At 39.5% G+C, this 22,988-nt stretch overlaps 1 protein-coding gene across 1 annotated transcript in view; it reads right to left on the bottom strand.

The window, feature by feature from the left end:
* Positions 1-1,289: 1,289 nt before the first annotated feature.
* Positions 1,290-22,988, bottom strand: part of bcl2l12 (BCL2 like 12) — a 29,776-nt gene continuing 8,077 nt past the window's right edge. The window contains exons 4-8 of the mRNA XM_067615926.1: positions 18,785-19,004; positions 15,316-15,420; positions 14,266-14,342; positions 13,794-14,057; positions 1,290-3,678 (exon numbers count right to left, since the gene is read on the bottom strand). Of these exons, the coding sequence (XP_067472027.1) occupies positions 3,637-3,678; positions 13,794-14,057; positions 14,266-14,342; positions 15,316-15,420; positions 18,785-19,004 (708 nt within the window). The 3' untranslated portion in view covers positions 1,290-3,636. The remainder of the gene's footprint in view (positions 3,679-13,793; positions 14,058-14,265; positions 14,343-15,315; positions 15,421-18,784; positions 19,005-22,988) is intronic.

Here is a 22,988-nt window from a genome sequence, read left to right on the forward strand (position 1 = left end):
ATAGCACACTTATTAGAGGCCGTCAGTGGTATTGCACTTTAAGGTACTGTACTTCCACGTTGGCTTCAGCCTCAAGCTGTGGTAGTGACTGTTAAGTATTGACACTTGATGTCATGACACATTGCCTTACACAAGTTGTCATTCACTTGCTAGGTGGCATATTGGCACTAAGCCTATCCCCACGTCAAAACAGGCTCAACAGCAGAGAACAAAACTGAGGACTGAGAGCAAAGGAGGAAAAGATATGTAAATACAGCAAAGCAATCCAAGCAACATCAGCTATTTTATACAATAATTAAAGGAAAAATAATTATGATTGCAGCTTTGGTTTTAAGTTTCTAGTTTCAAGTTTCATTTATGGAAAAAAAATTCTTGCTTACTGATTCATGTTTATAATTTAGATGGTACATTTACAGAATGATTTTTTTCAATTTATAATATGATTTTTATGTTTGCACTAAACTAAGCTAGAATTCATCCAGTTATTAATCTGAAAAACACACTGAATCAATTTCATCAGTAGTCATCAGTTGAAGGAGGTATGTATTTTGCAGTTGAAAATTAGCCAGCTGGCTAACACTGGCACATTTACAGAAATGTTGATTAATGTGTGTTGTCCTTATAATAAATAAATGAAATGAAAATGAAAATGAAGAAAATTATAATTACCACATTAACATCCTTAGAAAAATCCCTGGCCTCTACTCCTTCTCCCTCATTAAAAATTCCAGAATCTATTAATATACAAATTATATTCATTTCAGAAGTTGAACTGCTGGACACAAGATGTCTCTTATTTCACTGAAAAGTCTTTTCTCAGTGTATGTACACTGGAGGCTTCAACTTTCCACATCACACTTGTGTAAGTTGCATATTGGCTTGAAACTAGTTGTGATGTCACATACATGCTTTAATGTACACGTCTTAAAACACATTTTTGAGTGGAGGAGAATTTTAAACTAGAGAAACTCCTACATACTCCTAAACCATCTCCCAAAATTAGTTTCTGAAAACCTTTGAGGTGAAAAAAATCGACTATGCAGTTGAAAAATGAATATGCTTCATTTTTACCTTTAACAATTTTAACTTTTTATCTCTAATCAACTAAAAAGTTGGATATTAAATGTTCCCTTATTGGAGCAGTTCATATCTGACTAAGCTGAATCAATTCAAGTGAATGTTTCATACTAAGTCTAGGTGTGAGACAGAGCTTTTATGGCAGCTCTTCACATCAACTAGAAAGAATACTTGTCTGTCACAAACTACTATATCAGACAAAGGTAATTTCTGAAAATGCTTTTATTAAAAAAACTTTAACTTAAGATTTAGAGATCCTGAAAAAAAATCACAGATCCAAAAAACACAAATTATTTTCATGACAATATTTATATCAGTGAAATAAATCTTCTTTCTTTTGTTCTTTTATATTGTGTACAGTACATCCCCTCTCATTATCCACTATTCATGTCTATATGCAGAGTAGGTTAGTGCTCTTCTTTGAGATATACTTAATGAAACCATTAATAACAACTCACAGTGCAAATTTCATGACAATAGTATGTAAAATGCCTTTGTAATTAATAAACTTGTAAATACACAGCAAAAGTGCATGTATTGTCATAACTATATAAATGATTTTGCAACACCCTGCGTTCAGGAGTGGTTTCAGTTTTGGTTATGTAGAACCACTATAGAGGTTTTACTACATGATTTATCATGCAGAGGTTATTCAACAGACAACTTGAAACAGAAATCTGGCCTGTCAAGTGTTTTGAGAAACTGGATGCAGATGTTAAAAGTGCAGGTTAACAGAGCAATTACATATTTCTTTGAAAATTCACCAGAAAAAAATCCTGTTTCTATTAAAGTGTCAGTTCCCTAAAATCATTAAAAACATTGAATTCATGAGATTGGGCAAGTCTTTGATAAGTTGACTTGACCCCAACCAAAGTGTTGTTGTTGCTTTCTGTTTATCGCTTTTGTTACTCTCACTTCCCTCTAAGCCCCATTCATTCTTATAGCTGATTGTTTATGTGCTGTAAATAGATATTGCATTGATAAATTGATACTTTCTTCTCTTTCTCTGATATGTCAAGTTGTAATTTTAAATAACATTTCAATAAAAAATAAAATATTTAAATAGCAAAATATTACTCCATTAACTCCTGATTTAGAGATCTGCACCAAAAAATATTCATTATGCAAACAAAGGTAGTCCAAATGCTTATCACATCACATTCCCCTTACACAAAGAAAACACACCTTGTACCCATTCTTTTTACTTACTGTATCTGATAATTGCTTCTTTAAGAATGTCCCCAGACAGACAGTTCATATAAAAAAAATATAAATACATGTTACATGACATAAAAAACATAATCAGTAATCTTGACCAGACAAAATACACGTTAGATTTCAGTTATTTTCAAACATGAATGTAAACCATGGGGGAAAAAAACAGAAAACATCAACAGCTTAGATTCAGTTGATATTTACTCTTCATTTGTGTACCAAGACCTGCCAATGAATTTGACAGTGATAGAATGTTTTAATCAAATGGTTTGAGTTTTGGTGGTGGAGTGACTCTTCCATTTGCATTGGATAACAGATTGTACATTTAAAAAACAATAAAAAATAAACATGGCAGTGTTTCTGGGTAGGAAGCTAGTGAGAGATAATATTCTTGTCACTACACTAGCATCTGCTACTGACTGATCCAGGATGTATTACCAAACATCTTTGTATTATACCCTCGGTGAAGCTGTGTGCTGCAGGTGAAAAGATGCAGCTATTGACTCTGTATGTAACCATGTAACACTGCGTCTACACAGGAAATGTATTGTGAGCAGCACATCAGCAGAGCAGGAGCAGCAATAAGTGTTCAATTTGTGTGTCTAAAAAGGAGGCATTCAGGCATAATGTTGGGGGTGGGCCACCCACGTTTTGGAAGCACTCAGAGCCAAACACACAATTACTGTAGTTATGTACCATAAGACAGCTTTATTGATTAAAATAGAAGTGTATCTGTTCTATCAGAGACAAACAACTGAAATCCGCAGCTGAAGCTCTTTCAATGTATACTTTTTAGGGAGTACATGTCTACACCTTCCAAAAGCTTTGGCTTCTGCACCTCACACTGTTGATCCTAGATAACTGATGGCTTTGTTAATTCTGGGCACCTGGCTAACACGCTCATCTCGCCCCACGAAATGGAGATAGAAAAAATGAGGACTGGAGTGCAGAGAGAACTGACAAATGTAAACTGCCCACTACCAAAACTCAAAACACAGTACAACCTGCTGTTGCTCTCAAATTGATTGACAGGTCTTTTCATAAAATAATCTACATTAATCAATAACAACAAATAGCTTCTTTTTCTGATCATGTAGAACAATAACCTCTGGCGAAATTACTTTCAGCAGATCATTGTTAGATCTGACAGCTCAGATCAACATAAATCAAAAAGGCTTCTGGAATCTGCTCTTCTCACAGTCCATATGAGACTGCAGGAAAGCTTGTTCATGGAAAGCTTGTTGTAGGAAAGTAGAGTAAGGTCCAACTGTCTCTCTTCACTTTGATGTCAATCCAATCCAATGTTCAGTGTTGATCAGTGGTTAGTTGGAATCAAAACTGTCCTCAATCATACTCCACATCCTCCTGCAAATCTACCACATTCTCCTAAAGATGAAATAAAAGGTTAATGATATGTACAAACAGAGGAAAATAAAGCTCAAAATACACTTTTCATGTCCACATACTTAGGTGGTCCCCCAAGTAAATTTCGTCGTCTGCCCATGTCTGCGAGGGTCAAATGACCAGGTGGACTGTAGCATGTTAGGTAATATGCACATAAACCCTGGCTGCAGGGCCCTAAGTTGATCACGCATCTTATACTAATGAATTGGATCCAGGATGCCTCAACACCTGATAAACAGGTTAACACAGGGAGAAACTGTGTCAGGTTGTGTAGTGAATGCCCATCATATAGTTGAGTCAATAGGCCTCATGCAAGAACCTCATGGACATGAGTGACTTGTGGCATTCACTGTTTTCTCATATTTAAAAATGCTCTTAGATCCAGATCTGTCATATAAGTCATGAACAAATCATTTACCTTTCTCCAGAAAAAAACACTTGCTTGCTTACTTAGGAATTATAATGCATTAACCCGAATGGATTTGAAGTTTAAATATGATACCAACTATCAACTAAAATAAAATATATAACTAAAACAAACTTGATGCATAATGGTTCTGGTTCTGTTCATCTTATTATCATGGCTTGCAAATTTACTGAGAGTCTTGACAATGTTTGTTTTTTAGATTTTATGGTTTTACTGGCATATTTTTGCACAGCAACTTGTTCCTCTCTCCCTCTGACAGCTGCCTTAGGGTCTTTATGCAGTCCACTGTCACTGTCCAGAGTAACATCCTCAATTATACCCAACACATACTGTGTGAAATTCTCTCATCCGTCTCTGTGCTGTCACGTGTTTTAACATCTAAATTCATGTCAAACCATTTCCCCTTTACTTCTGTCACATTACAGTGCTGCTCTGATGACATGTCAGTGGCAACTGGATTCATATTTTCTAATTATTTCAGGTCCGCTAGTATGACTACTGACCCTTCTAAATGTGTTATTTTTTTGTCTGTTGACTTCAGAGAGCAAGACCTTAAGCACCGTGATGTGAAGTTTTTCTTTTGACTCTTGGGTGAATGAAACTTTACCAACAACTTAGCAGTATATACAAGTCTTGAGCAATGATTAAATGATCAAAATTCACAAACTCTTCCTCATGAACGGGTGTCATTCATCAAGTGGAAACAAACTATTTATGAAACGTTTGGGCAGTTAAGAGGGTTTGGTGACTGACTTGGATCCGTTATATGAGCAAATCTCAGAAAAAAGTAGGAGATTTAGGATAATATTAAAGCTGCAAGCAGCGTTGAATGGGCCTTTGCACCCTTGCGCACGCCGGGGTGCGGTACAGTCCAAGGGCTTCTGTCACGGGCATGTAGATGTCTCCACACCTAAGCTGACAGGTCTGACTTTACAAACATGTAAAGTGTGGTGCAGACTGGAGCATGTACAATAAAGTTATAGCAATTTCCTCTGTCATGGCGAAAAATCAAATCTCAACGGTATGAGGATGACAATTTTCAGCAGGGTGAGACATGTCTGTCTTGCTCACCCCTGTGTCATCAAAATTATGCAAGTTTTGGGCCCATTCACTTTAATTTCAATAAATAAATTGAAAACTTTTGCTGAGTTTTTGTGTAAAAGAAATTAACTTCCTAATTTTCATCAAGTCTATTTTTAGAAAGTAAAAACTTTTGACCCACATGACCTGGTCAAAGTTTGATTGAAATGTGTACTGTCAGGTGTGTAGAGACAATAAGTAACTGCAGCTGGACACAGAAAAATATTCATATATTTGAATGGAGAGTGTGAGCGAACCCACACCTTTTTGAACATTTACTGCTTCCACATAGTTTTAGATACAAACTTCATTTGAACTTTAAATGAGTCATGAGACTTTGACCTACAAATCTTGAATTTACATATGTTTTCTATCCTTTACTGTTTGGGGTGTGGCACAGTCCAAAGGCTTCTGTCACAAGCATGTAGATGTTGTCAGACCTGGGCTGACAGGTCTGACTTTATCCACCCCTCCCCCCTTTCTTCCCTCCTCCCTCTCAGTTCGAGAGCAGGATTTCCGAGTATTCTTCTTGTGAAATATCCTCATAAATCCCATGACTTTGGCCAAATCTGATATTAAAAATCACATCTGTTTGTTGGAAATTTCGTCACGAATCCATTGATACAGATTTCAAAGTGGTCAGACTTATAGTTTAGACATCACAAGCATCAGTTTGACACAAAGTCTGTGCCCAGAGATTGCCTACCCATTGGTTTACATTGTAAGGTGCGATGCGGCACTACAAATTTCAGGGCTTATAAAATCTAAACCGTTCAAGTTATTAAAGTTTTTAACAACTTTTGTTCAGCACAGTGTCATAAGTCATGTATAAAAGTTTGAAGCCCATACCATTGACGCCCTAGGAGGAGATAGCGTTTGTTCGGGGTCCAAAATTGGGGGAAAGTCGTACTTTGATGGGCTTATTGTGGACTTCCTGTTAGATTTAGGTCAGGGGTGTCATTGTATGACTTGTAGGCCTTGATGAGACAAATAATTGAGTGCTCAAAAACTCACCAAATTTGGCACGCACATCAAGTCTGGTGAAAAATTTGATAAAATGTAAAAATTAACCCCCAAAGTGCCAATATGTGCTCTCTAGCGCCACCTATGTAACTAAAATGGCCACCAATGTCATTGAGAGATCAAACCAAAACCGACTTATTCGTCTCATCAAGACCTACAAATCATATGCTGACACCCCTGACCTAAATCCAACAGGAAGTCCGTAATCAGCCTGTCAATATAAGACTTTGCCTCAATTTTGGCCCCGAACAAATGCTATCTCCTCCGAGAGTGTTAAGGGTATCGACTTCAAACTTTGATACATGACTTATGACACTGTGCTGAAAAAAAGTTGTTAAAAACTTTGTAATAACTCGAACGGTTTGGGTTTTATAAGCTCCGAAAGTTGCAGTGCCACATCACCCTTACAATATAAAGCAATGGGGAGGCATGACCTTTGTGTCAAACACAGGCTTCTGACCTCTAAACTATAAGTCTGACCACTTTCAAACCTGTATCAATGGATTTGCAACAAAATTTGCTACAAAAAATATGATTTTTAATGTAAGATTTGGCCAAAGTAATGGGATTTATGAGGAGAGTTCACAAGAGGAGTAAGATTCTCCTCTCCAACTGAGAGGGAGAGAGAGAGGAGGGAGAAAGGGCGGTGTGTGGCACACACCATGGGGGCTAGTCCATAGAGGCAGAGGAGGTTGATCCTCCTCTATTTTTTTTGAGGCAAGAGGGAGATCAAAATATAAAAAAGAATATTTGGTTGAAATAAACCATAACCAAATCTCAGTATTATTTACAACATATGTTTTCTCTCTTCTTTGGAAAAGACACGAAAAATGATGCTCCAAGGGAAGACGACCTCCCTGACCAATCAACAACCAGAATGCAATACTGACATTGAGTTGATCCAATGATAGTTTCCAGAATTCATCTTCAATTCTCTCCACTGTAAGGCAGAGTAGCAGCAGTAGATAGCTCCTTGCATTGGCCAATGCAACAGCTGGCTTGTTGTAGCTGCCTGAAGGACTCTATACATCCATGGAAGGACTGTTAAGGACTGTTGTTAAGCTAACAGGAGAAATGATCTGGATTGTGCAGCGCAGCAGCAGCAGGACACCGCCAGGGAGGCTGGAGAGAGAAGCAACTGGAGAAACAACCAGGAGAGTTAGCTTGTTTGTCAATGTTGCTGATGACATCGGACTGGTTAAGCAGCAGCCATTAAGTTCTGTTAACTAACAAACAAGATGATCAACAGCTACAAATGGACATTATGACATGAATACTTCATCTCCATGATAGAAAGAAGACATCAGATAATGTGAGTCAGATACAGCTTCTCTCTCTCTGTCTCTTTGGTCGCTAATTTCATCTCTGATGGTTAAATGTCTCTCTGTGTGGCTGTTGTGTGAATGATCTCCTTAACAAGAATGCAGCAGATATATATATATAATGTGTTATGGGTAGTTTGCTTGTTGAAGTTACAGTGAGATGTCAGGACTCACTCATTCATGTGGAATTGATCCTATTTTTAATTGAGCGGTTGTTCAGTCACCTGTTGATGTTGTATGATTAGTGTACAGAAGGTCTGGCTGCTTGCTTCTGACAGTTTCTTTAGTTCGTTTTTAAGCTGAGCTGTATATTGAGTAATAAGCTTAAAATAACTAGAATAGGAAGTGTTAACTAGTGGTGTAACTGATTGTAGTTGATCCGTGGTTCGTACGGATCGCCCCTTACGGTTTGGCAGGTATATGAACTGCAAATTAATTGCAAAATTTAATGTCTCATTTAAGACAAAGTAAACAAACTGCTGTAAGTACAAGTCATGGGCAGACAGTGTGTCGCTAACAGGGATTTTGAAGGGTAACGATCAAACCAGCATCTAACGGGTCCGAAGTGACATCTGTAGGTATGTTTACATGCCATTTGATGTGCTGCAGCTGAGCAGCTAATTAGCATCTAGCTGCTAACTGGCGTTGAATGTTTGTTTGGTGGCGCGTTCAACAAGCTACAGGACAAGATGTGTGTTCATGTTTCAAAGTTATCATCAAGTTTTGATGATGTGCACAGAAGCTGTTTCATTCACTACCGTGTTTAAAAGAGGAAGATATGCCTCATATTTCAATAATTGAACATTGAATATTTTATATATTTTATTTTATTTAAAATATTGGACATCTTAAATGTTATTATAATTTTAGACCATGGGCAAAAGTTCCTTGCTGTTTCTTGCTGTGAGTGTGTTACAGAATAAATGGAAAACAAAGTTTTATTTGTTTGACTCAAATCCGTGATACCATCCGAACTGTGAGTTTTGTGATCCGTTGCACCCCTAGTGTTAACATGTCAGCTTTATAGACTATATTTTGTGTGTCGTGCACATAGATAAGAGTGTGTAAGTCATGTATTTGATACATGCATTAATACTTTCTGATGTGAACCTGTGAATCTTTTTAGTGTTCAGTCTCTCTAGTATTCAGCACTGATCTGTTCCTGTATCACATTATAAGCTTTGTGGTACTTTATATATTTCTGTATACTAAGAAAATACATAGGAAACACGAGTAAATCATGTAATATCTTGTCTGTTTTTGATGAGAACATTAATCTGTTGTCACAATAGAACAATACTATGAATTTGAATTTCACTCTGTTGGTAAAATCACACATCTGAACCACTCCACAGCTAAAATGAGCTCTTCTTTGTTTAGAAACAATATGTATATGCTAAATGTCTTTAAAGAAGCAGCCTTTACACCACTCAGGGGTTTTTGTTTTTAAAAGCAAATTGTTTTATTGGCATATAAAATTGCCCCCCACCCCTCCGATTTCATCAGGTGGGGGACAATGATATAGTTTGATGCGGTTTGTTGTAAGATTCCATGTTGGTTTTTCTCCTGTCCTCCCCAGTTTTCACCAGCCGCCACTGGTGTGGAGGTTGAATGGAACTCATTTTTGTAGGATACAGCAGAAAGGCCTATATACATACAGTAGATTATATACAAACTTTGTATGAAGTTTGGTGTTATTATCATTTATTTTACAATAATTATAGGTCTTATATGTATAATTCAGTAGTGGGGATGACCTATGAGGGTAAGGGAAAAAATGGAGTGAGGGTGACAGTTTAGTTATAAAGTGCTGTAGAAAAATACCATCAAATCTAAAATTTGTAGCTCTGTACTGCAGTTTTTCCTTTATTAGGGCCCGAGCACCTAGTGGTTCGCTCACACTCTCCATTCAAATGTATGAGTATTTTTCTGTATCCAGCTGCAGTTACTTATAGTCTCTCCTGACAGTACACATTTCAATAAAACTTTCACCAGGTCATGTGGGTTAAAAGTCTGTACTTTTCTAAAAATAGACTTGATGAAAATTAGGAAATTAATTACTTTTACAACTAATCTCAATAAGAGTTTTCAATTTACTGATTGAAATTCAAGTGAATGGGCCCAACACTTGCATCATTTTGATGACACAGGTGTGAGCAAGGCAGACATGTCTCACCCTGCAGAAAATTCTCATCCTCACACTGTTGAGATTTGATATTTCGCCATGACAGAGGTAGTTGCTATAACTTTACTGTAAATGCTCCAGTCTGCACCAAACTTTACATGTTTTATAAGACTCCCGGCCTTGAACACGTCTATATGACAATATTCCATCAGTGATGCAAACTGGCTGAATAGTGCCCCCTACGAAATTTCAGTGAAGCAGCCCCAGCAGCAGGCAAAACAGTGGACAAAGGAAGTGATGTTTATCTCCTTCTTGCACTGTCTGAAAAAAGCCCCCGTCTGACGACATCTACATGCCCGTGACAGAAGCCCTTTGATTGCGCTGTGGCCAACATGCACGGAGGCGCAAGGGCCCGTTCATCGCTGCTTGCAGCTTTAATTGTGTCTGAAGCCTTTACTTCAATGGCAGAGAGAAACAAGCCTTTAATTTGATCAGGCTTACATAAAAGACAGTCTTTTATTCTTAATTTCCACTTTCCTAGTTAATGCACTCAAAACTTTCTTCATGTTGACTTGTCTTGATTAACAATGTGAGTCATTATAGTGCTCTGATATATCTATCTCCCATAGGTGTTCAATGGGGTTTATCCCTGGTGACTGCGAAGGCCATAGCATATGATTCTCATAATTTTCATATTCATCAAACCATTCAGTGACCCCTCTTGCCCTACGAATTGGGGCATTGTCAACCTGGAAAAGGCCACTCCCATCATGATAGAAATGTTTCATTACAGGATAAAGGTGATAACTCAGAACAACTTTGTATTGATTTGCAGTGACCCTTCCCTCTAAGGGCACAAGTGGACCCAAACCAAGCCAGCAAAATGTCCCTCAAAGCATAAAAGAGCCACCGGATCCCCTCACTGTAGGGGTCAAGCATTCAGGCCTGTACCGGTTTTTCCTTTAATTTGTCACCCATCTGTATATGTATATGTAATGGTCCCTGGAACTGACAATGCAAGGAACCTATTGTTTTTGTAGAGATTATTGTAATTATTGTTAGGGCCCAAGCACGACAGTGGCAGTGGCCCAACAGTCCCTGGCATTCAAAGTGCGAGGAACTTATTGTTTTTGTAAAGATTATTATTAGGGCCCAAGCACAAAAGTGCCAGGGGCCCAGTGGTCTTCGGCACTGAAAGTTCGAGGAACCTATTGTTTTTGAAGGGATCGTTATTATTATTATTAGGGCCCGAGCACCAAGCAGTGCGAAGGCCCTATTGGATCTGAAGGAATTATTTTTCTTCTCTATTATTATTCTTCTAAAACAAACACCTTTTTGAGGGCCTAAATGTGCACGAAAAGTTGTTAAACTTTGCACATACATCAAAAGTGGTAAAAAATTGATATTTTATGGGTCTCGCAAAGAGGCAGGGCAAAATGGCTCCACAGCGCCCCTTAGAAAATTTGGAAAATTGAGCCCCTCAATACGGATTGTTGTAGAAGAACGAAATTCGGTATGCTTATGTATCATGACCAGACGCACCAAAAAGTCTCTTGGACACATACCCTAAGTCCAACAGGAAGTCGGCCATTTTGGATCAAAGTTGCGATTTTGACGCCGATTTGGTCATTTCCAGCCTGCATACTTTAATGAACTCCTCCTAGAGATTTGACTTCAGCAACTTCAAATTCAGTCAGTATCATCTACAGGCCTTGAAGATGAAAAGTTATCAAAACGGTGAGTTTTCGACATTGCCAAGGGGGTGTGGCCGGGCTGCGAATTTCGATCCTTCACCATTAAAATTGAAACGGCCATAACTCTGGCATACATGATCCTATGAGACCCAAACCTGTTGTGCCTGATAAGTGTCCCACCCTGAACACATCCATGCATCAATATTGGATCTAAGTCATAGCGCCACCTGCTGGCAACAGGAAGTTACATGTTTCATACTTTGACGCCCTGTGGGTAGCACGGTGATTGGATCCACCTCAAATTTACTCAGAATAGCCTCAAGACCTTGGAGATCGTATATCGTGAAGTTGGTGACTTTTCGTTGAAAGGTGTTGCCATGACGAAGCCGAGCGAATTTCGATGTTTCGCCATGAAATTTCAAAGCCTTATAACTTGACTCCACATGGTCTGATCGTTTCCAAATTTCATATGCTTGTTAAGAGTCCCCGTCTGAACACATGTTCAGGCCCATATTCAGTGAAAGTCATGGCGCCACCTACTGGCAACAGGAAGTATCATGCGTCATTCTTTGTTGTATTATTCCTAGGAAATTTGGCCAATGCAGCTGAAATTGACTCAGCTAAGATGTAAGACCTTGGTGATGCTACATTCAGCAGGTCATGACCCATAACCAAACACCGTTGCCATGGCGACACATCCTTCACCATGAAATACGATGCTGTTTTTAGGGGCAAGGGATGGGTCCAACAGCGCCCCCTTGAAAATTTCAAAATTATAGCCCCGCCTTCCAGATTAACGTAGAAAAATGAAATTCACAAAGCTTATGTATCATGTCAAGACACACAAAAAAGCCTCTTGGAACCATATTGTAAGTCCTACAAGAAGTTGGCCATCTTGAAAAAAGTGTTAATTTTTCGTGTTTTTTTTGCCATTTCGCATACCTTGTATTTTAACGAACTCCTCCTACAGAATTCATCGTAACGACTTCAATATCAGTGTGTGTCATCTACACTAGTGTATGATCAAAGTTATCAAAAGATTTGGCTAGCGTTGAAGCGTGTGGCCGTGGTGTGGCATTGAGTTTTGATGTTTCACCATGACAGACGAAATTGCTATTACTTTAATGTAAATGCTCAAGTCTACACCAAACTTTGCAAGTTTGATAAGACTCCCAGCCTGGACACGTCTTCATACCAATATTCAGTCAGTGATGCAAACTGGCTCCATAGCGCCCCTTAAGATATTTCAATGAATCAGCCCCAGCAGCAGGCAAAACAGCAAACAAAGGAAGTGATGTTAACCCTCTTCTTTCACTATCTGAAAACAGCCCTGGTCTGGAGACATCTACACGCCTGTGACTGAAGCGCTTCGACTGCGCCCGACACGACGTACGCAAGGGCCCGATCATCACTGCTTGCAGCTTTAATTATTATTATTATTATTATCATTATTATTAGGGCCCAAGTACAAAATTGCCAGGGGCCCAACAGTCCCTGACACTGATGCTGCAAGCTGCGACCATTTGCTCAGTTTGTTTCTCTGAAAACACAAAATCCAGATGTCCGATGGATAAAATCCTTCATCCAGTTAAAAGATAAAGTTAAGAACAACCAAGGTCTAAAGAGTGAATCATAAGAATATGGCTTAAAACTGGATAAAAAGTCCATTTAAGACAGTGTTTCAGGCAGGCAGACACAACGCCGACACATGCAGAGGACAGAAACATGAGCTGTAGCCTCTTAGCCCCCATGTTTACCAGAACAGCAGCACCATGGTAATGTGGTGGTGAATTGGACAAATGAAATGACTAACATCTGTATTTATTGTTTGTTTTATTTTTTATTATCCTGTTTTTATCCCATAGCACAAGGGGATGTTTTTGTTTTGCCCATGTGAGGTTGGACACAATTACATAGTGTGATTTGCTTTTTGAATTGAAGGATCCACGGAGTGATCTTTAATCGATACTGAAGAAATGGAAAATTTAGCTGGTCAATGTGCCCACCTGTTGCCTGTTGGGCTTGAGTTTACCATAAGTTATGATTTGAGCATATTTTTAAAAGGCTAAATGCTGTACCTGTGATGGTTTCTGACAATAGTTGTCATTGGAAATCTTTGTCATAGTTTTTCGTTGTTAATTGATTTCCAACAATAAATGCATACGTTTGCATAAAGTAAGCATATTTGTCCACTCCCATGTTGATAAGAGTATTAACACTTGAAAAATGTCCCTTTACGGTAAGTTATGAACAGATAAAAAAAATGTGCAATTAATTTGTGATTAATTTGTGATTAACTATGGACAGTCAAACGATTAATCACGATTAAATATTTTAATCATAATATTTGACAGCCCTAATATATACATAAAATTTGGTAATTTGGACATAATGGAAGTTACAAATGTTTTCATTAAATTACTCACCCATCCTCCATGGCTCTTTACCCAGGGGGCAAAGGTCTCCATGTAGCACTCTGCATAGCCTTGCATGCGCTGGGTTCCTGTGGCTGTCACTATCCGCCGTGATACCTCCATGGTGACAGCCATGCGTTGCAGTGTTGGACTAGCTGTTGGCAGCAGGGCTGGGGCCTCAGATACCTGACTACTACTGAAAGTGTCTAGAAGATTGGCAAATGATGCATAGGAAAGACGAATCAAGCTGGAGCGCAGAAAGGGGTCCGACTGGATCTGTCAAAAGATGTGTAATTAGCAGAGGTGTGGACTCCAGTTACATGACTTGGACTCAAGTCAGATTCACCAATATTTTGTTCTATGAATATCTTTTTGTATAAAGTATCATAGAGTAGGTCAAGTTGACAGTTAACTGATGATGCAGAATTGTAGGTCAAAAATCCCCCTATATTCAAAGTCTCCTCTCAACACAAAGTATACCTACCTTAGTGTTGATAGAATCTCCCTCCAAGGAGAGTACCTTAACAAGCTGCTGCACCACTGCCTCTTTATCACACACTCCTAAAAGAAGGAACCACCAACTTTACAGTCAAAAGAAACACATCATAGAGTTTTTGTCTACTCAAGACTCAAGACATATTTCCCTGTGGCCAGTGGAGCTACATTTGGCATGGCTTATTTAAGCCATGCTAAGCAGGCAGTCAATATAAGATGCTAAGACAAAACAAAATGAGGGCAGAACAGTACAAAAAGACTAGACAAGACAGTGCACAAACAAGGCAAGAATGTAAACATTGTAAACATTTAACTCTATTGATAAACATTAACCATTGAGGTAGAGTGGCTGTGGCAACGTGGGTGTGTGCATTTGACAAAGGTCAATCAGTTTGTGAGGATGGTCCATTGAGGGGGTTGTCAGTCATTGCTCAGGTGTTTCAGACTGAAAATAGCTGTGTTAAAAAGCTCAACGGTGTCCTCCTGTAGTTATAGTTACCACTAGGTGATTTAATACTGATGCTACACACAGCCACAGTATCTCATAAAAAAACATAAAACACAGTTTGATGGAGACAATCTAATGACCTTTGTGCACACCAACCATGACTGCCTAAACACCAAACACCCATCTACATTCTTAGTCTGACATTAGCCAGTGCCCATGCTTTGGGAATCTTAATCTGCAGCTCTGTAGTTGTTGTTGTTGTTGTTGTTGTTGTATTGGTTGAAGCTTTCTTCATCTCCCAAATGTGTGTCCATCACAATAACACTCCAGGCCTTGCATGGGAGGAGAGCTTCAGAATAACATTTAAACTGAGTGACTAACTGTTGCTTACATGAGTTCCCTAAATTATATTATGCAAGTTTCAGTGTGGTATAATACAGCCACCTCTTCAATTGGATTCTGTGTGTGTGTGTGCATGTGTGTATGTGTGTGCATATGAGCGTGCGTCCATGTATATGTGTGTGTGTGTGTGTGTGTGTGTGTGTGTGTGTGTGTGTGTGTGTGTGTGTGTGTGTGTGCACGGGTGATTACCTGGGGAAGACTGGGCGGTGGGATTCACTTTCTTTATACTGTGGGACCTTTGGGCAATCTTGTCCAGCTTCTCTGCTACTTCATTATAGAACTCAGGAGGGTGGTCTATATCAACCACAACACACACAAGTATCTCAGATTAAAACTGTCATTCTATTTTAAACATTCTACTATTACTACTTTGTAATAAGTATGTTTACATACACACAAGAAAATACGTTACAACCAGGTGCAGTAAGTAACATTTTAGCGTCAAATTCCAACTGAAATCACATTTAATCACCCTACACAGTCAAAAATAATGTCAACGTTTTAAAAGTATAGTTAATAGTTTGTATATGGGGACAAAAGGTCTTTGAGGAAACATCAGAAATGCTCTTTTTTGTCTCAGACTGTTTGATTGACAACAGCTGACAGAGGTTAGCAGTGCACCTTTCCCCGGTGAATGCTTGTTTGGTGGCTTGTTCAACAAGCTAAGGTGCAGGACAAAACATGTGTTCATGTTTGTAAGTTAGAGGGAGGAGACTTAAACAGGAAAGCTAATGTGGGTTGTTGTTCATGGTCTAACATATCCTGTGTTTGTGCCACTGTGAGGGAGAGAGTAAGTTGCTTTGTCGATCAGAAACCAGACAACGTGCTTTACAGACTGCCGTCTGTATGCGCGCTCTCTGTGGACAAAGGATCCGCTTCTCTCCCCCTCACGATCGCTTTCCCTCCTCTTTCTTCGCTCTCTTGCGACTCACACACACACTCACCAACATCTTTTTGGACATCTGATGGTCAGATAACGTGGGACTCGTCCCTTGCTATCCGCCATCAGACACGTGTTTTACATGGAATTGGGTGAGTGCAAGACACTGACCACCAGGCGGCACCATCTTGCTATTATCTAACAAAGACACTGCCATACTTCTGCCATTTGGTTCTCACGTGACATGACTTCCTCCCATAGCCACGTTCCGCGTCCCAGACGCCAGATCACATCACCATCTCTCTCTCTCTCTCCCAAGTTTAATTAACACTGCTATGGTATGCTAGAGAGAAGTCCTTTTGTCATAATTGTGTTTAACATATTGTGAAAAGTGGCTGATTGAGGGAGTCAGAGCTCGAATTCAACCCTTCTTTGTTCTTCTGTGAATGTTGATATCCCTCAAATATTAACATTCTAGGTGAACTCTTTTATGAGACTACCTTGTTTGATTATTGGTCCCGGTTTCTGGGTTAATTCATATTAATAATTCTATTAAGTTTTATAATTAGTAATAATCTCTGATAATGATTCATTATTGCTAATAACCAACCGTGCTCCTCACAGATCCAACATATTGGTGCCTTCCCGTGTGAGACTCCCCTGATATCAACAGTTGGTTATCTATGATAATTATGAATTTTTACTAATAACCAAACATATTCCTACCCATCCCAACAACTAGTTAAAGGCCCAACTAGGATTGCATACTATTCCAGTACACAAATTGATCTGATATTTACTAATAAACCAGAAAGAATAATTAAAAGTTATAATTAAATCACTGGCTTATCAGATCATAACCTAACCCTATGTGCAAGAAAACTGACTAAAAATAGATTTAGAACCACAGCAACTAAGACACTGATCCTTCAGTGCATACCCAGAGCTAGGCAAGAAGAATTTGCCAGTGAAATTACCAGCTTGAACTGGGATGATGTACTGTCCTCTGATGAATCAACTCTGTGAGGGAAAGATTTAATGTGAGGATACAGATAAAATCTAAAAATAAAAACAATTTACCGTGGTTTAATGAAAATTTATGGAAAATAATTAAATCTAGAGATGCTGCACTAAGGAAAGCAATTACAACTACAAGAGACACTGACATGCTGATTTATAAAGATTTAAGGAGCAAAGTTATCCAAGAGCTAAGAGAAGCTAAATCTCGTTTTTATCTCAATTTAATGAATAAGGCAAAAGGCAACAGCAAATTGATCTGAAAAAACATTGATAATCTCATAAGGAGGGACCCAAAATTTTTAGGAAATTTTAAACTCAAAGTACAGGGAAAGTTAATTGAAGATCATCTTGCTGTTGCTTCTGTCTTTTCTTTGAGTCTGTATATGAGCTTGGAAAAAAAATTACAAAAAGGAAACTGGATATTGTTCCTATAGACACTACAGGCCAGGTTTTCAAGCTGGCAGAGACTAATGAGTTACAAATAAACAAAATCATCACCTCCTTAAAAAGATCCAAAAGTAGAGATGCTTTCCAATTTGACACCATGTTTGTTAAATCACACAGATATTTTAACTCCCCCCATTGCTCATTTAATTAACTTGTCTTTTAAATACAACTTCTTTTCTGATGACTGGAAATGTGCCATTGACAATGATCTTCTCATGAATGCAAATAATCTTGCTTTTAATTTGACAAGCACACATTAGTCATTTCTGTGGCTCAGGAGGTAGAGCGGGTCGTCCACTAATCGGAAGATCGGCGGTTCGATTCCCGGCTCCTCCAGTCCACATGCCGATGTATCCTTGGGCAAGATACTCAACCCCAAAATTGCTCCTGATGGCTGTGCCATCAGTGTATGAATGTGTGTGAATGCTTAGCTTCCTCTGATGGGCAGGTTGGGACCTTGCATGGTAGCCCCTGTACCCATTCAGCGTATGAATGTGTGTGAATGGGTGAATGTGATTCGTAGTGTAAAAAGCGCTTTGAGTGGTTGGAAGACTAGAAAGGCGCTATACAAGTACAGTCCATTTACCATTTAGTGACATTGTGGGTGTATGTGATGTGCTATTGTGTGTAGCTTTGTATTTTGTATTATGTGTCCCATGTGTTTTTTTGCTTGTACTGGACTGTTATTGTCCTGTGTATATGTTTTAACTGTAACCTGCCAAAGGGACTACAGATGAAAATTAGCTATAAGATAACTCTGGTACAGTACACCAAATGGTAACATTTATGTTTAACACTGTACATGGTCCCAATAAATAAATACATAAATAATGTACCCTTGCTCAGAGATCCCTCCTCGCTCCTCAGAGCAGAAATAAGCAATTTGGAGCAGCCTTCAAGATAGCAGACCGGATTGACTTGCAGGTTAAGCAAGGATCCAGGAGTGAGGAATGATCAAAGAGGGGTAGTTTCACTTCTGAGCTAAAGCGGAAGGATAATAAGAATGAATTTGGTACTAAAAATACTGTAACTTAGAAGATATCTACTGATTTGACTAATTTAGATGGCTGAAGCTTCATATTAGTGTCAGATAATCTTTTAAATACATTTTGCATTTTTGTCCCTCATCACTTAAATTGAAAGACCATTAGGAATGGATCTTTTAATGGTCAGTATGAACAGGAGGAATGATTATGGAATGGTATTTGGGTGCCTGACTATTGTTTTATGACAGACTTAAAATTTTATTTAAAATACTCTGGATTTGCAAAGCTGGTTTGTGTAGTTTGATAGTCTAATGGAGGAGCTTACTGGGAGAGACGATGGTTGGTTTAGGCTCTTCTGTGGTGAATGACAATGTGCAAGGCCTCTGAGGATGAGACCCATGTTCCTCTTTCTCCTTGTCTTTCTCCAACTTTAACCTGAAGAACTTGGAGATCTTTCTTCTAATCCTCTTTTGGTTCAGTTTCTTCTGCTGCTTCTTTTCACTGTCATCATCTTCTGATGTTGAAGAGGGGGATTTGACATCATCCTGTGGGAACAGATTCCTCTGGTCAACACTCAAGGTGTGGTGATATTTGATGTAGGTGTGATCCGCTTTGACTACTGCATTACAAGCACATTTGCCAAGTGGCAAACTAATCTCTTCCCAGTTAACTGGAGGGACTGACTCTTTAATGTCATATTCATAGCATACTCTTTTAACCTTGAGTCTATGAAGTGAATCTGTGTTTATTTCTGATGCAGTAATGTACTTATGTTTGTCTGGCTATGCTTTGTTTTCTTTCTCTCTGTTGCACTCAGCCCTCTCTCAAAAAGATCTTGATCTCAGTGAGATTACAATATTACATAAAGGTTTAAATAATAATAATAATAATAATAATAATAATAATAATAGTTGTTATCATTATTATTATTATTATTAAAAATAAATACATTTGAACTAATACATTTAGGTTACCAAAAACTAAAAAATAAAGTTATAAAGAAGGCCTTTTTCTGGGATCAAGTCTTTTCTGCAGCAGTGGAGGTAATTGAAGCCTTGAAAGTTGATGCAAACAATTCCTGCATGTGTCTCAACATTTGTTGATGACTTACAAACCCTCTGTCTGTATAAACATATGGAGGAGGAAGTGTGATGGCCTGGGCTATTTTGCTGGATCAAGAGTTGGTGACTAGCACAGAGTGGCTGGCACCCTGGACCAAAAGGGCTACCACAGCATCCTGCAGAGCCAAGAGCTCTGAAGACGCGAGAGCCTGCCTAAGACTCAGAAACTAAGTTTCCTTGTGCTAGCAGCTACCACACAAGTCTGCTGGCTAGTTTAACAAGTACAGGAGCCGCAAAACGGAGTTAGCTTGCCACTAACTCTGCACAAAGGAGTGACATGGGCCCTCTGCACGACTGGAGCGCTGTCTCCCCAGCAACACCTGCATCTTTCAGCTTCAGAACCAAAGCCCTCTCAGCCTGACTCACCCATGGATTCACCGGCTACAAAGCAGAACACCACAAAGCATCTCTTCCGTCATGGACTGGTAACAACTGGGCATAGCCTAGCAACACAGTGAAGCATAGTACAGCTAAGCAAGAATGTTTAACTCAAACAATGTACTGTACTAGGGATGCATGATATTGGATTTTTTGCTGATATCCGATATGCCAATATTTCCAACTTATTGTGGCCGAGTGCCGATGCCGATACCGATATATGCACACATTTTTTTCGACCTGGCTGAGGAGACTATTACACATGCAATCATAGTTTGTACTAAGTATGATAAAGAAAGACAATATATGAAGGAAGAACTCAGGAAGACCAGAGTTCAGGAGCTCAGCATTAAAACTTTAATGAACCTGCCAGGGCCGCTGCTAACCATTTGGAGGCCCTAAGCATAATTGGTCATGGGGGCCCAGTTTTCCGTTTTTCAGCTTTTTTTCAGAGATTCATGTTGTCTCTTACAAATAAATTATAAACAGTCATTTTAAAAATCACAACTGTAAAATAGCTGATATATCCTATTCATGATCACAAATTGTTATTGAGCTATGCAAGCCTATGTCTCAGGAAACATACAGTGAAGCGACTTTGAGACAAGCTTGTTATGAAGAACAAAAAAGAAAACAAGCCGTGTTCAAATGTTTCAGCACTGAGGATAGCATGTGATGCTCTACATACACTGACTTACGAACAGTTCAGCACCACCACCAATAGATAGAGACAAGCCAGGTGCTCTGTCTCCGTACCATGTCTTTCTAACACGGGAATAACATGAACATAAAATAGACACAGTGGTCTACAACACTACAAGGCCTATTCAAATACAAAGTGGAAAGTCTACAACACCACAGGCAGTGACAGAGACAGGTGCTGAGATGTGGTAAGCATGGAGTTAACAATAACACATTAATCTAACATTATGACTGATGTCTTCATAACCAACTTTTAAGTTAATAAAGACTAATTTTGGATGCTTCACTCACCAGCAGTTGTCCCTGCTTAGACTGCTGTAGTTTAGTGTAACGCTAGTCCATTTGTGTATTTCTCCATCCTCCATGGAACAAAATAATCAGAGCAGTTTAACAAACTCTGTACATTTCACGGTCCCTTTTAAAACTTCATCCTCCTCTCCTTCATGGTGGCAAACCTGCCCACCACTTAGTCCTTATTAGTGTTTATGTCCCGCTCAACACACAGCAAAGTGAGGTTGGATAGTTTGGCCTCATCCACAAGGCTGAAACTTTGTCTGGCAAGTTTCATTCACCATAAACATAAAAAGACACGAATATCTCATATTATGGATAAAGTTTTCAGCGGTTAGTCATAAACTTTGAATTGCTGCTTCTGCGGTCTTCACTTCCCACAGAGTTAACGAGCAGAAATACGGACAGCGCCACTCTGCCATTGCATCCCACATTGTGGTGGGAGGGGGGATTACACCCATAGTGATAAGAACTACCATAGAGAATGAATAGAAGAAGCTGAGAGAGTTAACTTCTCCTGGAACAGCGCCGGGCTGTGAGGCCAATTTGACATAGCGGCCAAACCATGTAATTACAACGTCACGTGACACTATTGGGCCCAAAAAGGCTTTTTTCCATAGACTTACATTGTGAAAGAGACGTCCGTAAATCAGCTGATACATTTTTTTGAGCATCGAAACCCCCGCAAAATGACTCGTCTCACTGTCAGAATTTGATTCATTCGGACCGCGCATATATTTCGAAAGCCCAAATGAGCCGCACAATTGAATTGTTTTATCCCCATTCAAGTTAGCTGGAGGGCTAAACTGGAAGTAGCCGGCTCGGCCGGCAAAAGCCACTAGTGCGCTTGCTCTATGGGCCCAATGATCCCGGAAGATCCGGGTAATTTTATATGCGGAAGTCGAACTTTTTTGGTTTCATGCGCCACTGAGCAACTTTCATAGGAACGAACGGGGCCCCGCCTCCGACGCTGTATCCAGTTCTCTTTATACATCCATGAGCGAGGGCCGTGGGGCGGCCGCCCCCTCTGCCCCCATGGTCGCTCTGCTTATGGCCTCATTCAAAAACAGCTTGATAAAGCAGGCTAATATGGCAAACTTCAGGCGAGAGGCAGGTAGTAGGCTACAAGCGAACCGAAGCAAACTCCGAAGCGAACAGATGAGGGCTTTGAAGGTAGTACCATTTCGAGGAAGGGGCGGGGGGGGGGCGCTTTTTGTATATTTGATAAAAGCATCTAATTTGCCTGAATTGAGTGATAGGGTACATACTATAAAAAAACCAACAGCGGGCCTGTTCATAACTAATTTACATATTTTTTCAATTTGTGTTAAAATGTAATTTTAATGTGATAATTATCATGACATTTTTATCAACCTTAATTTTGGGGGCCACCGCCTGGTACTTGAGGCCCCACGCGCTCTGCGTACTCTGTGTATGCGGAGCGGCGGCACTGAAACCTGCCAAGTGGGTGGAGCAGTTGTTTTCTTTTAGTTTGTTAGACAGACAGGTAGTAGTGTGTAGGATTTAATCTTTGGTCCGCAGTCCGAAGCAGAGGGTGGCGGTAATGAACCTAATACGCTGGTTGCCAAACACTGTTATAAACCAAAAAGAAGAGGAAGAAAAAGTTTTTTCAAACAGAATGGTACATCCTGTCAGCTGAGGTGTTTCCTATCTGTGCAGCCGAATACAGCAGCTCTTCCGTGGATTGTTTCACCTTGACGATCCCAGGGCTTCCTCTGCAGACTCCACTTCACTCAGCTGCCCGACAGACCCACTGCTTCTTCCAACTTTAACCTATCCAAACAGAGAGCCGGGGATACCTTAAAGGCTAATGGAGCGCTAGCCGCAGCATGATTGGAAGCACAGCCAGGTAGCCTCCCAGCTAAGGTTACTCCCGGTTTCACTACAGGCAGATTCACTGGCTACAGTGGGCGGGGAAATAAAACCAATGAATTGATAAGTACAAACACTGTTGATTTCTTCCCGTGGAGCCAACACACAAACTATTTTGGTTCAGTAAATTTCAGCTTTCAGTTA

This window comes from Thunnus thynnus, chromosome 17, assembly GCF_963924715.1.
Source record: "Thunnus thynnus chromosome 17, fThuThy2.1, whole genome shotgun sequence".
Taxonomy (NCBI): Eukaryota; Metazoa; Chordata; class Actinopteri; order Scombriformes; family Scombridae; genus Thunnus; species Thunnus thynnus.